This window comes from Mirounga angustirostris, unplaced genomic scaffold (genome assembly GCF_029215605.1).
Source record: "Mirounga angustirostris isolate CCGP_5_RB_7025 unplaced genomic scaffold, mMirAng1.0.hap1 SCAF_3, whole genome shotgun sequence".
Taxonomy (NCBI): domain Eukaryota; kingdom Metazoa; phylum Chordata; class Mammalia; order Carnivora; family Phocidae; genus Mirounga; species Mirounga angustirostris.
This window is the reverse complement of record NW_026991711.1, coordinates 133,513,378-133,526,319: the sequence shown is the minus strand read 5'-3', so window position 1 is coordinate 133,526,319 and position 12,942 is coordinate 133,513,378. Positions and strand designations below refer to the sequence as shown.

The 12,942-nt window shown below is 40.7% G+C and overlaps 1 protein-coding gene across 1 annotated transcript in view; it reads left to right on the top strand.

Moving 5' to 3' along the window:
* LRP2 (LDL receptor related protein 2) overlaps positions 1-12,942 on the top strand; it is a 173,149-nt gene that overhangs the window by 115,796 nt on the left and 44,411 nt on the right. The window contains exons 47-53 of the mRNA XM_064585822.1: positions 700-831; positions 2,344-2,545; positions 6,628-6,923; positions 7,949-8,465; positions 9,002-9,154; positions 9,690-9,860; positions 10,992-11,215. Of these exons, the coding sequence (XP_064441892.1) occupies positions 700-831; positions 2,344-2,545; positions 6,628-6,923; positions 7,949-8,465; positions 9,002-9,154; positions 9,690-9,860; positions 10,992-11,215 (1,695 nt within the window). The remainder of the gene's footprint in view (positions 1-699; positions 832-2,343; positions 2,546-6,627; positions 6,924-7,948; positions 8,466-9,001; positions 9,155-9,689; positions 9,861-10,991; positions 11,216-12,942) is intronic.

Below are 12,942 nucleotides of genomic sequence, written 5' to 3'. Positions count from 1 at the left end.
GGTTAATTTTGAGGGGACACTGTGTGTATGGGCCTATGACAAATAGTTGATAAGGACATGTGGGGTTATGAGGAAAGAATTTGAGTCAGTGATGACTAATTTAAAGCATAAGGGTGTCTTATCAGTTTAATTCAACAAATATATATTGAGCACTTACATTCTAGGCACTTTGGGGCTATATCAGTGAATAAGTCAAAGATCCCTGTCTATATGGGGCTTATATTCTAGTGAGGGGACACAGGCAACAAAACAGATAGTAAATTGTATAGCATGTTGAAATGTGGTAAGTGCTATGGAAAAAAGCAAAAAGAGAGCAGGGAAATGGGGATCAGGCATACTGGGGGGATAGATTGCATCAAATAAAATGTTTTGGGATGAAAAATAGACTTAAAAATGAAATAGTAATTTATACCCTCTTGGGAAAAGACTATTATTTCTCTATCATACCTATAAAGAAATACCAAATCACATCCTAGTAACAAAAATAATGAGGGCTTTGCACCATCAATCAACTACTTCAGTCTCCGACCACTGGTCCCTGGGACCAGCCTCCTTGGAGGACCCAGCATAGCTGTACATAGCTAGCTAATGCTCTGAGTGAGGTTTTTTAGACAGCCCATGCAATAGCAGGCTTCTCCTAAGATTTTTTGGACTGCAAACCACTTTTTTCCCTGAGACTTGTTTTTTATCTTTTCTCAGAGTACCTTGAAGCAACATGCTTAAGTAACGAGTTCAAGTGTGACAGTGGGAGGTGCATTCGAAGGGAATGGATCTGTGATGGGGATAATGACTGCGGGGACATGAGTGATGAGGATGAAAGGCACCACTGTGGTAAGAGAAACCATTCATTCCTCTGCAGAGTGACATTCCAAGGAAACTCGGGAGATGATTTTTGTGCCTTTGGAGAGTATGACTGTCAGGCAGATTCCTCTTTAATTGATTGCATGCTGATAAAATGTTACCTTTATTTTTCCACTCCAAAATTGTTTGATAGCATCCACTTAAACACTTTAAAATCTGATAAAAAATGATTTTAATGTTTATTGTCTTTCTCTTGCATTTAGCTAACAGATAATGTCCTACACTTCTGGAGCAGATAAAGAGAACTCAATTGGCCAAGCTTAATAGCCCCTTTAAACAGTGTAGCGATTAACTGTGCCTCCAGTTTCATCTCGTGCCTTATTGCTGTTATTTCGAGGAATAGGTAGAGGGTGGGCTCTTCCTTTTGAGTGGTTTGTGGACCAGACCATGGAACACCATTCTCCATTACCAACAGAGCATGGAACTCTTAGCTAAGATGTCTTAGAAGAGTGTCTTTCCAAGGTCAGCAATAAAAACAATGGCTCCCTGATGTGTGCATTTCACTGTAGCCCCATATGTCATTGACTTTGGTGGCTGTCTGTAGTTCCACATGTACGCCAAATTGAAATGGGTAGTTGGCAGCTGCACAAACACAGACTATACTTCTCCCACCTCCCCTCACCAAGACACCCCCTCTCTTGTCTCCCGTTCATCCACAATGAGATTGGATAAAATGCCAGTTCTTTTATTCTGCAGGCATTCATGATGATATGTTAGCATCTCATCTCTTTCCTAACACTGTCATGGTTTCTGACAAGTCTTGTTGCCATATTCCCCTCCTATGTGTCCTAATTCTACTTGGGTGGTAGCTGTAATGTAGTTGAAAAGCCTAAATTTGGAGAAAAAAGACCTACGTTTGAAGCCCTAGGTCTTTAGAAAGTTCTGTGACTTGGAAACACCTAGTTTGAGCTTCAGTTTTTATCTGTAGAATTGGCATAAAAATACCTATCGCACATTGTGTTTTTGTGATTACACTTTGTTAACCAAAAATTTTTACCAAGTATAAGGCATTTTTGGTATACAAATAACAAAACGGGAGTTGTTTTCTGAAGCTCTAAGGGAAAAATATGATTTTACATTAATTTTATGGAAAACTAGGTGAGGGTTTTTTTTTTTAAGATTTTATTTATTTATTTGACAGAGAGACAGCGAGAGAGGGAACACAAGCAGGGTGAGCGGGAGAGGGAGAAGCAGGCTTCCTGCTTAAGGACTGAGCCGCCCAGGCGCCCCTAAGTGAGGTGTTCTATTATGTTTATTTCTTACTTCCAAGGTCCAGAGCAATTAAAATGGAATTTTGAAGGTATTTTTTATTATAATCTGTTATTATGATAATAATGCGATTTGTCTACCTGTTGTACTCTAATTTCCTTTCATCCCTCAGACTATTAAGTAATGTAAAGCAAGGGAAATGGTTCAGAATGAATTTGACTACTAGCCTGAGTTTTCATGTGGTTTCTGTTTCTTGTGTGCTTTGGGTTTCAGACAGTCACAACTGCTCAAGTTCTGAGTTTCTCTGTGCAAATAATGTGCCTCCATCCAGGAAGTGCATTCCCCAATCCTGGGTCTGTGATGGTGATGCGGATTGTACCGATGGCTATGATGAGCATCAGAATTGCACCAGGAGATCTTGCTCTGGAAATGATTTCACCTGTAGTAATGGATTGTGTGTCCCACACTCATACAGGTGAATTGGGGCTTAAAAAATTTCCCAGTAACCTCAAATATCCACAGGGGCAGGGCTAACCTATCCATTAGGCATGGTGGCCACAATGCCTAGGATCCATTGTACTTTTAGTGGCCTATGGAAATGAGAAAGTTTAGATCAAAGAGAGTATTTTAATATATAATATTAATATATCTGCCTTTATATCAATGTGATCATTAAATACAATTTTTAATATGTTCGTGGAGGAGAAGGCCCATGATGGTAAAAGGGCTTATGGCTCATGCAAGGCATAATGTAACCTTGCACAGAGGGCCACGGAGATGAATGAGGTGTGCTTGATATAAGAAAATTATTTCTTGAAGCAGGTGACACTCTTGGTTTTCTACTTGGAGTAGAGGCATGGATACAAGATATACTTCATTTTTTTCTCTTTGCTATAAGAAAAATAACAGTACAAGCATGATCATAAATGGAGCTTGGCGCTTAGGCTTAGAGCCAGTGAGACAATGGGGAGAAGCAGGTGAGGTGAACTGAGAGAGCATGTTCTAGCTAAGAGATATGAATGCCGTTCAACATTGCACAGGAGCGCTGTTCTATTTTGAGAGAAATGGAAATCTGGATTTTCATATTAAATACTCTGATTTTATTTATTATTTATTTTTTATTTTTTTGAGGGAGACCGGGGAGGGGAGGAGAAGTGGAGGGACAGATGGAGAGGGAGAGAATCTTAAGCAGGCTCCATGCTCAGCATGGAGCCCGATGCGGGACTAAATCTCACAACTGAGATCATGACCTGAGCTGAAATCAAGAGTCAGATGCTTAATCAACTGAGCCACCCAGGTGCCCCTAAATATTCTGATTTTAAATGCTGGAAACAAAATTTAAAATTCTAAGAACACTGCAGGTCAAATAGATCTAGTGCACAGCCTGCCAGTTTTGGGGACCTCTCCTGTAATATTCTGTTGCTTGATTTCTTATCATTTTCTCCAAATGGGCCATTCCAAAGGTTTATCCCTTTTTTTTGGTGCCCCACCTTCTCACTATCCCCACTTGGCAAAAATTTGGATATATAGGGAAGTTGGGAAGAAAAATGATGTGAGGTTTCAATCCTGATGGACTAGGGGCATAGCAAGAACATTAACAAAAGTAGGGGAGCACAGGAGGGAGTTTGCTCCAGGCAGACAGTGAGTTTGATGTAGTGGGACTTTCTGCGGTGGAAATACGTATCAGGCACTTGGACACATAGAACTGGAGCTAAGAAGAGATAGTGCACATGCCAAGGACTGTGAAAGGACGTACATGCGTACTGACAGCAACAAGACCTGTCAGCTTATTGCCTGCTAAGGAAAGACGTGGAGAAGCTATATGAAGCAGCAGAGCTTCTGGGACATTGGCTGAGGGGCAGGCAGCCCCTCCACAGGCCCTGTGGTGCTGCTGGAATCCAGTGTGGTGCAGAGCTGTGTGTTCATGATGGTAGTCCTGAGGAAGGCAGAGAAGGTTACGTCATGTTCTGTGAGTGCTACAGAAGGCACAGGGACTTGGCATTATGACCAAAAAATGGTAGTGATGAAGCTCAAGCAGACACTGCTGTTGGTGGTAGTATTGACACTCTGGAGACAGTCTGGAGACACAGCTGTCTCCTTTTGTAGTGAAACCATATTTCACTCTGCTTTGTCTGTATTTAACTGATAGGGATGTGTCCTGTAGATCATAAGTTTTTGTAAGGGAAAACGCATAAATCCTTATCTGTATTTTCTCCCTACTTGCTCAAGGGTTCTAGTATGCTCTACTGCTATTTGTTCTGCTGAATTCAGTAGATATTTAGTACCATCAGCTTGAAATACGTTCTGGAAACCTAGCCTTAGGAGCTACGGAAGAGACCTGTATCAGGTCTTAATTTTTATCAGATTCTAGGTTATCTCTACTTCCTTTCTGAACTTTCTGAGCTCTTTCTTCATTATTCCATGATTATTGTGAACTTGCAGCTGACTTAGCCCATCCTACCAGACTTTTACTGATTTCATCTTTTCCTTTCTTTGTTCCTTCTTTTTCCCTTCCATCCTCCCTCCCTCCCTTCCTCCTACCTTCTCCCTTTCTCTCACCCCATTTTTTGTTTGTTTTGTTTTGTTTTGGCTGAGCTTTCTGAATTGCTTTAGCCAAGGGCTATGGCAGAACAGAAAAAATACTGTTTCTCTGGAAACCTGAGCTATAGGGTCTAAAATAACTCCAGATTCTGTTTGCTTGGGGTGCCAGTAGCTGCTACTTAGAGCCCTGTTAATGTGCACTTCTGCTTGCTTGGCAGAATGTATGTTTCCCTATTTGGTAGGTGGTACAGGGGATCATTTTTCCTACTGACTTTGCTCCTCTTGGCTCATTACTGAAGCTGCTGAAGAACCTGGATAAGACTTGAGTTGTGAGCAGCTTGCTGGAATATTGATGTTAATTATGTCCAAAAACTTTCTGATTTGCTTTTCTTTTTTTTTTTTATTTATTTTTTATTTTTTTAAAGATTTTATTTATTTATTCATGAGAGACAGAGAGAGAGAGAGAGAGAGGCAGAGGGAGAAGCAGGCTCCCAAGGAGCAGGAAGCCCGATGCGGGACTCCATCCCAGGACCCTGAGATCATGACCTGAGCCGAAGGCAGACGCTTAACCATCTGAGCCACCCAGGCGCCCTGATTTGCTTTTCTAACTGACTTTTTTTTTTTTCCTTTTGAGTTGGATCTAAACTAGAGGAAAGAAAGCATTGATGTTTCAAATCATTTGGAAATGAGTTAAACAGCTCCCAGAGACCAAATGGGGCTGAACCAGCTTGCTCTGATCGCAACTTTCTTTACAGTTACATGCACATATTTTGTTATAAGTCACTTTGCCAGCACCCTAGGTTTGTGGATGGCATTGCTGCTTAGTGACCTGACCATAGATCAGTGGTAAAATTGACCACATTCAGCTTTGGTACCTTGACATCTTTTAATGCTCTGCCTCCAGCACCTGTGCCTTCCATGGTAAATCCTTTTATTAATTGTCAAACATGAGCTTTGCCAATCCTTATCCAAGATTCCTTTATACTTAATTCCTATATTGTGAATTCTATGATTCCTTTATACTTATGTTTTGTTACTGTCAGCAGGAACCCCTTCAGTAATCATAATTTTCAGGGGATTTTGGAATAATGTAGAGAAGAAAGAGCAGTCTGGCTTACAGAATTTCAGGGAACTATATTGTCCTTGTGATGCCTGGGAGTGTTAGGTCCCCAAATAGGACTAGGAAATGCCTTGTTCCTTGGTCAACAGCCCATGCTATCCTACTAGTTTTCCCTCTTTCCCAGCACCATGACTACTCACATCTCATGGTAGGTGGCAGGGTATTGTGATTAAAGATGGAAGGAACAGGACAATGTAAACATTACTCCGATCGGAAGGTATGCATTCTTAGAGGACACATAATGATCTTTTTTTTTTTTTTATTTCTTTTGAGAGAGAGAGAATGAGATAGAGAGAGCAAGAGAGGGGGGAGGGTCAGAGGGTGAAGCAGACTCCCTGCTGAACAGGGAGCCTGATGCGGGACTCGATCCAGGGACTCCAGGATCATGACCTGAGCCGAAGGCAGTTGCTCAACCAACTGAGCCACCCAGGCGCCCAAGGCCACATAATGATCTTATCATGTATAATATATGTTCACTTGGGTATGGGCACTTATATCATCTGGCTGCTGAGGATATTGCCTGTACCCAGAAGTCATCTCATTGTCTGATGAATAGATCTGATAAACACAGAAACTATAAATTTGTGTTTAATTAATTTGTCAACTGCTTAGAAATGAATGCAGTGATTTTTAATATCTCTAGATCAACATTTCTAATGGCAGCAACCAGCACCTGGGGAAATCATATGGAATGCTAAATATTAGATTCTTCTAGAGCTGGAGGTTGGTGGGGTGGATAGCGATTCTGGGAGTGAGGGAACTAAGGACATGGGTGATCTTGTTACTGAAATGGTTGGCTTGACACTCAGGTAGATGGAGGAGGTAGCAAAGCCCTAAGTGGGTGATAGTTGAGACTTGTCTGCCTCTCCAAGAGTGGTCCCGGTGTCATTACACAGGTGTGACCGGCGCAATGACTGTGGGGACTACAGTGATGAGAGGAACTGCTCCTACCCCACCTGCAGCGAGAACCAGTTTACCTGTCAGAACGGGCTGTGCATTTATAAGCAGTACATGTGTGATGGGGAAAACGATTGTAGAGATGGGTCTGATGAGCTGGAGCACCTGTGCCACACTCCAGAGACCACGTGTCCCCCTCATCAGTTCAAGTGTGACAATGGGAACTGCATCGATATGGTGGAAGTCTGCAACCACCTAGATGACTGTTTAGATAACAGTGATGAGAAAGGATGTGGTGAGTATAACAGAAGATTTGGGAAAAGGAAAACAGACCGAACGTGGATTCTCAACCCTTTGTGACTCACTGGGACTTTTCTAGTCTGTCCTCTAAATAGAATATTCCCAGAAAAGTACTGTTTTTGTCTATCAAAAGGCAAGTGTTTCTTAGTATATGAGGTTAGTACACAAACATTTTTAGGCTAATTCATCAGTTAGGCAGTGATTTGAAAATAAAGGATGAGCAAATTCATACCATTAGGAGTTAACACCACTGTAAAAAGGACAAACAGTGTGAACCCTTGAAATGACTTGTCTGAGCTCTCCCTCTGCTAGGATTCCTTTGCTTGTTCATTTTCATCTTCAGGTGATTGAAGGGGAGAGTCAACCTCTGTGGGTAAACCAGTTGAGCATTTATAAAATAGGGAATTAATAGGAACATGTTCTCTTCCCTGTGTAGATAGTTTCTGGGTAAGCTTGGCCATGTGTCACAGGACCAGCCAGGAGGACACCCAGTGGACTGCTGGGCGGCTCATCCTATCTTGTGAGAGCCAAATGTATGCATCTCTTCCCAGCAACATGTCCAGTGAGGTTACCCTGGCAACCTGAAATTGGCCCTGGTATGAGAGTCGCACTGCCGAAATGGAAGATGCTACAAATCACAGCATCCCCCCACCCCTGAGATCTGTTTTACCAGCACACCACTGGCCAGACTCTTTTCTTTTGCTCTTCTTTCTCCGCTCCCCTGCCACGTTACTTTTTAAATTATTGGTTACAAGGAGATGGGCGGGTGTAGGATTAGAAGTCAAATATAAGCTTGTTCATTATATTAGTTGTTAAAACCACTGGTAAAGGATTAAGTTGGGGAGGAAGTTGAAAAATAGGGACTTTTGAATATCTGTGGCCTTTAGAAGACCCTATTGTCTGTCTTTTAGCATGATTCATTAAGAAGTGGGCTGTCCAGTGGGAAGCTTGACTTCGGACCATTCTGGTGGGTCTGTTTTGGACATTTTAGCTTCTCTAATACCTGTCTTTTACTTACAGGCATTAACGAGTGCAATGACCCTTGGCTCAGTGGCTGTGACCAAAACTGCACCAACACCCTCACCAGTTTCTACTGTTCTTGTCGTCCTGGTTATAAGCTTATGTCTGACAAACGGAGTTGTGATGATATTGATGAATGCAAGGAGACACCCTTTGTCTGTAGTCAGAAGTGTGAGAATGTAATGGGCTCCTACATCTGTAAGTGTGCCCCAGGCTATATCCGAGAACCAGATGGAAAGAGCTGCCGGCAGAACAGTAACATCGAGCCCTATCTCATCTTTAGCAACCGTTACTATTTGAGGAATCTCACTACAGATGGCCATTTTTACTCCCTCATTTTGCAAGGGCTGGGCAATGCTGTGGCCCTGGATTTTGACCGAGTAGAAAAGAGATTGTATTGGATTGATACAGAGAATAAAGTCATTGAGAGAATGTTTCTGAATAAGACAAACAGGGAGACAGTCATAAACCACAAACTACCAGCTGCAGAAAGTCTGGCTGTAGACTGGGTCGCCAGGTAAGAAAATACTGAGGAGCTTTTAAAAGTTAAAATGGTTTAAAAAAATGTATTGTAACCATGTTTTTATCTTAATAGAGAATTGAATCTAAGCTTGTGGACATAATTCAGAGTTCCTTCGTGCAGTCTCAATAATTCACTTAGACAAGTCTGTTTCCTTGGCTCTACCATTTAAACTGCTAATTGCTCTCCCTTCCATACCCTTACTCCTCTAAGCCTTTACATTGCCTGGGCGGGATGCTTATGCTGCATTAAGAAAGTAAAGTCAGAATCCTTGTGTGAGGTGTGGCCCCAGAATTCCCTATGTGACAACCCCTTTAAAGTGGGAATTGTAGCTCACTCTTGAATCTTCTGTTGCTTCTTTGCAGGAAAGTCAATTTCCTGTTTCCGCATGCCCCTGTTTTCGTGGGGGAAAGTGCCTTCTAACAGCTATCTTTGTGATTCCACCATAGCTTGGATAGGAAATTCGGTGGCTGACTGTATACTGTTTCACAAGCAAAACGTCTGTATTCGTAACTCCTGGCTCTCCATTTCAGAAAGCTCTATTGGGTGGATGCCTACCTGAATTGCCTCTCTGTCTCTGACCTTGATGGTCGATACCGCCGCAAGTTGGCCGAGCACTGTGTGGATGACAACAATACCTTCTGCTTTGATCATCCCAGAGGAATTGCCCTTCACCCGCAATATGGGTATTGTCTCCCTGTAATCTTGGGCTCTTCTCTCATGCCCATATTCTGCCTCTGTCACCAAAAAGGCTGTTCACGTAGTTATCTCAAGGCCAATATCTTGCTGGGATTTGACTTCTGCTTTTCCTAACTGGTAAATGGTTTAGTTATAATGGGTAGAAGCATGGTGTACTCAAATGATATTCATCAGCTGTTCTGTTTTCTTTGCCGTGACACACAATTTCACTTTTCAAGTCCTATTTTGGTTGCATGCAGAGAAAATTATGGTTAAAAAAAACAAAACAAAACAAAAAACCCACCTTTCCTGGACTCTACATGTCAAATCCACTGAAATCCCCAGTTAATCATGTTCATTCTTGAGCATTTCCTATACATCATTCCTTTTTAGATTATTTTCTGTTTTTTTTTTTTTTTTCTTCCCTTTCTGAGAGACTCTGTAGAATATAAATTCTATTTCTCTAATTGGAGAAGAGCTATGTCTTTTGGCTGCTGACTTCTTTTGGCTTCAGGGACTGACCCTTTGTGTTTCTTCCAATAGGCATGTCTACTGGGCAGACTGGGCTTACCAAGCATACATTGGGAGAGTAGGCATGGATGGAACGAATAAGTCTGTGATTATCTCTACCAAGATAGAGTGGCCCAATGGCATCACCATTGATTACACCAATGATCTACTCTACTGGGCAGATGCCCACCTGGGTTACATTGAGTATGTACATAGAAAAGGATAAAGTAAACCAAGCAACCGTTTATTCCAAACACTAGGGCTTGTGTTGCTAGTGTGTTATTCCTACGTAGCTTCTAACTGGCATGTGTGTTAGAAGTCACTCTGAAGTCATTTCTAACTAAAACTGCTTATAGGCAATTCGCCGAGCTCTGTGGTTATGGTATAGTAGAAAGAGTGTGAAATGTTGAAGCTGGATTCATCAGGTTTTTGTCCTGGTACTTTCACTTCTTTTTATTTTTTTCATCTAGAAAATGGAAGTAGTAATCTCTCTCCTATTGTAGACAGCTTAGTGCTCAACTCATCTTAATTTCCGTATCCCCTTTTTAAACTTTTTGTTTCTAAAACTGAGATGTAATTAACCTGTAACATTGGCCAAGAAGTTCTTGAAGTTTTCCTATGGTTTCTATAAGTTACCATAAATTGTCATATTTTGGAGAGTATTTTTAATATTGTATGGCTAACATCAGAATTCTAAGCAGCTAACTCACTCCACCTCCTGTTTGAGTTTTAGGGTCTACTCTAAAATTGTAAAATATAAAAATACCAGTATTTTGATGTAGACTCATAGTAACGAGGGAGACATTGGAATTGGAAGGAGTAGAAATCTGGCTGTGGATGCGCTGTGATACCTTGAAATCAGAAAACCTCTTCTGGAATTTTATTTGTCTGGAAAAGTATTGATCAGTAGTGCCTAGGGCATGATTAATAATAAATGTGCTGCCACGGTAAGCAGAGTGAAGCCTGCAGGCCTATACTGTATCTGAGTTAGTATATTATAATATATATATTAATAACAATATAATAAGAGCTGAACCAGCTCTATCTGCAGGAAAGCAGCCATGGTTAGGAATTAGAGATTATTGAACTCTCTGTGGCTTTTCCTATTTTTTAAGCATGGCTTTTTCAATTTGTACATCTTTTGTTCAGTCAAAATATGTTTTAAGTTTAGTTTTTGTTTTAATTAGAGTCTAGGAGTTTGGGGGAGGATCTGGACTTTAGTTACCCCTAGAAGGTAGAATTTTATTAATTGATTTGTCAGTGCATCTCTCCTTAAAGCCATTGGAAGAAAGGAGTTAGCTTGATTTGATTGAGTGACTCTTCCTTCTACCCCAGGTACTCTGATTTGGAGGGCCATCATCGGCACACGGTATACGACAGGACGCTGCCTCACCCCTTTGCTATTACCATTTTTGAAGACACTATTTATTGGACGGATTGGAATACAAGGACAGTTGAAAAGGGAAACAAATATGATGGATCAGATAGGGTTGTGCTGGTGAACACAACACATAAACCATTTGACATCCATGTGTATCATCCATACAGGCAGCCAATTGGTGAGTATGTGATTTCGAAGTTTGGCCCAGTTGCTTTAGGTTCTCTGCATGCCATTCTTATTTCTTTAAACATCATTTATAAAGAGAATGGTGTTACTTGGTAATGTTTTCTACAAAGCATATGGGAAAACCTGCTTATAACTTTTTTCTTAACACCTGGTTTATTCTTAAAGATCAATCTGGGTTTTTGTTTTTGATAAGAATTAACACTTGTTGGGGCGCCTGGGTGGCTCAGATAGTTAAGCGTCTGCCTTCGGCTCAGGTCATGATCCCAGGGTCCTGGGGTTGAGCCCCACATCGGGCTCCTGGCTCAGCGGGGAGCCTGCTTCTCCCTCACCCTCTGCCTCTACCCCTGCTCATGCTCTCTCTCTCTATCTCTGTGTCTCGAATAAATAAAATCTTAAAAAAAAAAAGAATTAACACTTGTTATGTTGCGATATTTACTGAGCTAAAGTATTTGGTGGGAAGACTGAAATATTTTAAAGTGGGCTAAACCAGTCAGAATGCCTAAAATCAGAAACACTAGAAACAAGTGTTGGCTAGGATATGGAGAAAGGGGAACCCTCTTGCACTGTTAGTGAGAATGCAAACTGGTTGTAGCCTTGTGAAAAACAGGATGGAGGTTCCTCAAAAAGTGAAAAATAGAACTACCCTACAACCCAGCAATTGCACCACTAGGTATTTATCCAAAGGATACAAACGTAGTGATTCGAAGGGACACCTGCACCCCAATGTTTATAGCAGCAATGTCCACAGTAGCCAAACTATGGAAAGAGCCCAGATGTCCATTGACAGATCAATGGTTGAAGAAGATGTGGTATATAAATACAATGGAATGTTACTTACCCATCAAAAAGAATGAAACTTTGCCATTTGCAAAGATGTGGATAGAACTGGAGGCTATTATGCTAAGCAAAATAAGTTAGAGAAAGACAAAAACCATATGATTTCACTCATGTGGAATTTAAGATACAGATGAACAAAGGGGAAGGGATGGAAAAATAAAATAAGCTGGAATCAGGGAGACAAACCATAAGAGACACTGAACCCTAGGAAACAAACTGAGGGTTGCTGGAGGGGAGGGGGCTGGGGGAAAAAGGTAACTAAGTGGTGGGCATTAAGGAGGGCACTTGATGTAATAAGCGCTGGGTGTTACATACAACTGATGAATTACTAAATTCTACCTCTGAAACTAATAATACACTCTATGTTAAATTGAATTTAAATAAAAAATAAAAAAAATTAAATGGGTTAAAAATGTCATGACATTTCACCCCTAAATACTTAAGATAACACCTTTGAAAAATAAGGACATTTCCTATGTAACCACAATAAATTATAACACTTAAGAGATTAACAATCATTCCCTAATACCAAGATCAATCCATTAAAATGATTGATTAAATAGAAATGTTTAAAAGAAAATTACAATAATTATAAAACATACTTTATTAAATTCCTATTTGCATATGACATTTTGTGTGTTAAACATATGTTATGCTTGTCATCAGGAAGGTAATAATGTTAAGAGCAACACAGTGTCTCATTATAATTTTTTTTTTTTTTTGTGAACTTAATATTCCTCCTCATGTAGTTAAAGCCATTTCATGATTTATAGATAATCTAGCAAAGGTCTGGAATTTACTTTGGGAATAGAATGGATTTTGTGGGCCTGCTTTGTTGTGGTGTTTTGTTAAAACATGATAAACTTAGAAGTAAGGAAAAAT